The 547-nt window shown below is 64.7% G+C and overlaps 1 protein-coding gene across 1 annotated transcript; it reads left to right on the top strand.

Annotated features, from left to right (window-relative positions):
- Positions 1-237: 237 nt before the first annotated feature.
- On the top strand, positions 238-547 carry JCM10292_006673 (ubiquitin family protein; the record flags this gene model as incomplete). The annotated part of the gene is made up of 2 exons (XM_076653033.1): positions 238-256; positions 326-547. Coding segments are annotated over 2 exons (241 nt in total), but the record flags the coding sequence as incomplete, so codon positions are not given.

Below are 547 nucleotides of genomic sequence, written 5' to 3'. Positions count from 1 at the left end.
CCTCCTCGCCTGCGCGCCTCTCCGCCGCCGTGCACAGCGTCTACAGCCCTATCGCACACACTGTGAGTAGTCTTGCCTGCGTCCGAGCGCGTGCGAGCGAGTGGCGCGACTACCTAGTCAGCCGCCGATCGAAGCCTCGCGAACGCGCCACTCGACGCGATGGACCCGCGCTGACCGCGCCGTGCGCTCCTTTGACAGCTTCACACCACTTCAACACTCCGCGCGCACAACCCAGCCATGCAGATCTTCGTCAAGAGTGAGTCGCCTTCCTCACGCCCGCCCCCTCTCTGTTTCGCCCGCTGACCCTCGACTCTCCCGCCTGCAGCCCTCACTGGCAAGACCATCACGCTCGAGGTCGAGTCGTCCGACACAATCGACAACGTCAAGGCGAAGATCCAGGACAAGGAGGGCATCCCGCCCGACCAGCAGCGCTTGATCTTCGCCGGCAAGCAGCTCGAGGACGGCCGCACCTTGTCGGACTACAACATTCAGAAGGAGTCGACCCTCCACCTCGTGCTCCGCCTCCGTGGCGGCATGCAGATCTTCG

The sequence above is a fragment of the Rhodotorula paludigena genome (genome assembly GCF_050403205.1).
Source record: "Rhodotorula paludigena JCM10292 DNA, Rt_paludigena_JCM10292v1_ctg161, whole genome shotgun sequence".
In the NCBI taxonomy this organism is placed as follows: Eukaryota; Fungi; Basidiomycota; class Microbotryomycetes; order Sporidiobolales; family Sporidiobolaceae; genus Rhodotorula; species Rhodotorula paludigena.
This window is presented reverse-complemented; position numbering and strand designations above follow the sequence as displayed.